At 47.0% G+C, this 2012-nt stretch overlaps 2 protein-coding genes across 2 annotated transcripts in view; one reads left to right on the top strand and one right to left on the bottom strand.

The window, feature by feature from the left end:
• Positions 1 to 92, top strand: part of PPTG_09926 (hypothetical protein) — a gene marked incomplete at both ends in the record, with an annotated part of 1369 nt that extends 1277 nt beyond the window's left edge. Inside the window, one exon of the mRNA XM_008905713.1 lies at positions 22 to 92. Within this exon, the coding sequence (XP_008903961.1) occupies positions 22 to 92 (71 nt within the window). The remainder of the gene's footprint in view (positions 1 to 21) is intronic.
• A 1056-nt stretch (positions 93 to 1148) lies between these two features.
• PPTG_22710 (hypothetical protein) overlaps positions 1149 to 2012 on the bottom strand; it is a gene marked incomplete at both ends in the record, with an annotated part of 2112 nt that continues 1248 nt past the window's right edge. The window contains 2 exons of the mRNA XM_008905831.1: positions 1149 to 1187; positions 1251 to 2012. Of these exons, the coding sequence (XP_008904079.1) occupies positions 1149 to 1187; positions 1251 to 2012 (801 nt within the window). The remainder of the gene's footprint in view (positions 1188 to 1250) is intronic.

Genomic DNA, 2012 nt, shown 5'->3' with positions numbered 1-2012 from the left:
GAGCTTAAATTTTTGCGGTAGATGAACGCGACGCCGAGAGACACCATCCTGGCCTGGTCATATTTATGCTGTTTGTATGTCGACAGTGTTGATGTAACGTAGCAAGAGGCTTCCCAGCAAATTGCTGACAGAAATTCAGAACGACTCGGCAGCCATGTCATCCCATCGAGAGCTTACTCAGGTTATGATGTACACACGCATCAGTTAAGTGACAACCATTTTCCAATAATAAAAAATAAAAAAATAAAACACTTCGGCAGTGAGTCCCCACAATGGAACATCCAGGGCTACATGTAACCCGGGCCCCTGCACTGACCTCGGATTGGAAATCATTTCGAAGAAGAACTGTCCTCAACTAAATATGCATGTGAAGGCTACAAAATTTGTATTGTAACTTGTGACTTGCATTTTTCCGGGGACAGTGTGTGAATGCCAGATTGCAATTTTGTATTGGATACCATGTTGAGCAGATACCTATCCGCTCCTGCACGCTCCCCAGGTCGGAAAATACAATATCTTGCATGTCGGAAAATAAAGCTTTAGATTTTCCTGGAAACATTTTAAATGTTTATTATTTATTTGTTTGAATATTTACATGTATGTGTGTGACAATAATAATAGTCCGTAGTTGCAGTAGCTAAATTACTTAAGAAATAAAAGTTATTTTGCTAACCGCTGGACTGCAGAATTAATTTTAATTGCTGTAAACTCTCTATTGAATCTCATACTATATTATTTTCACGAGAAACATGGATGTCGAGCACCATTTTTGGGATACTTACGCAGAACAGTTTAAGCCAACTCAAGCAAACTTCTACTTGAGTGTTGTTCTCCGCTTTCGATGCATACCTACTATCATTTATGGCGAATTAATGACGTTTCGTAACGAACGTGGCACACAAACCCAGCACGAATGCGACCTCTACGTTCGCAGCGAAAGATCTGTTTCCGATTATAGCGAAATGCATTAGTACCCTTCGAAGTACGCTACTGAAAAATAATAACATTGATCAATGTTTTGAAGCAAAACTCTTACGATATTGCCAGCTCAGCGACTGTAGCGCAACGTTTATTTGTCGTGATCGTGTGCTTTTGTTCGCATGATGCTTGTTGCACTAAGCTTATGTGTCGTACCTCGTTTACTCGCCCTAAGCTGTGTTCGCAATGTTCCTCGTCTTCTTGTGGAGCTGCTTAGTAGGCACCGTGCGTTTAGCCGGCCACGCGTGCTTGGGGTCGGTCCACACTTGCACCTTCTCGAATGTGGTCTTACCCGATGCCGTCAGCGAGATGCCATCCGAGTCCTCACCGCACGGGTAGATACGAGCAGACAGAGCGAAGCGGTTGTTCACGAATACCTCGACAGTAGACACATCCACAAAGAGGCGGAAGTTGAGATTCTCGCGTGTAACCTTGTACGTGCCCTCATCCGCCTCCGAATCGTCCGCTTCCGAGTCCGAATCCGCCAACGAATCCGAGTCATCATCAACGTCCTCATCGGATCCAGTGACTGAGGAAGCATCCGAGTCCGAAGCAGTGTCCTGGTCAGCAAGAGACTCGAAGACATCGTAAAGGTAGAAGTGGCCCCACACCGGGTCATCAACAGGAGTCACATCGTTGTCCATGAACACATCGCACTTAGCGTTCGAACTTTTGGTGCGGTCGATGATCACCATCTTCTTCTTGTCGTCGTACACAATTGTCGTAGCCTCACCGCTGGTTTTGCTGTGACGCACAGTGAAGCCCACTTGGGTGCCGCGCTCGAAGTTTGCTACCTGGGCAACCATCTCGAACGACTTGCCCTTGGACTTCAGCGCCTTCGATCTTCCGTTCAACTTCACAGTCGAGACTACCTCCAAAGTCTTAGGGTTGCGCAGCAGCTTCAGGTCGCTCAGCGGACGCACCTTCAGCGTCTTGATGGTCTTGCTCGGCAACGTCGAGCCGTCAGCCAGCGAAACATTCTTAGTGTCGGACACGATCCAGTCGCCCTGGCCGACCAGGTGGTCGTCGGCGTC

This window comes from Phytophthora parasitica (assembly GCF_000247585.1).
Source record: "Phytophthora parasitica INRA-310 unplaced genomic scaffold supercont2.21, whole genome shotgun sequence".
In the NCBI taxonomy this organism is placed as follows: Eukaryota; Oomycota; class Peronosporomycetes; order Peronosporales; family Peronosporaceae; genus Phytophthora; species Phytophthora nicotianae.
The sequence above is the reverse complement of the archived record's forward strand: the minus strand, read 5'-3'. Positions and strand labels throughout refer to the sequence as shown.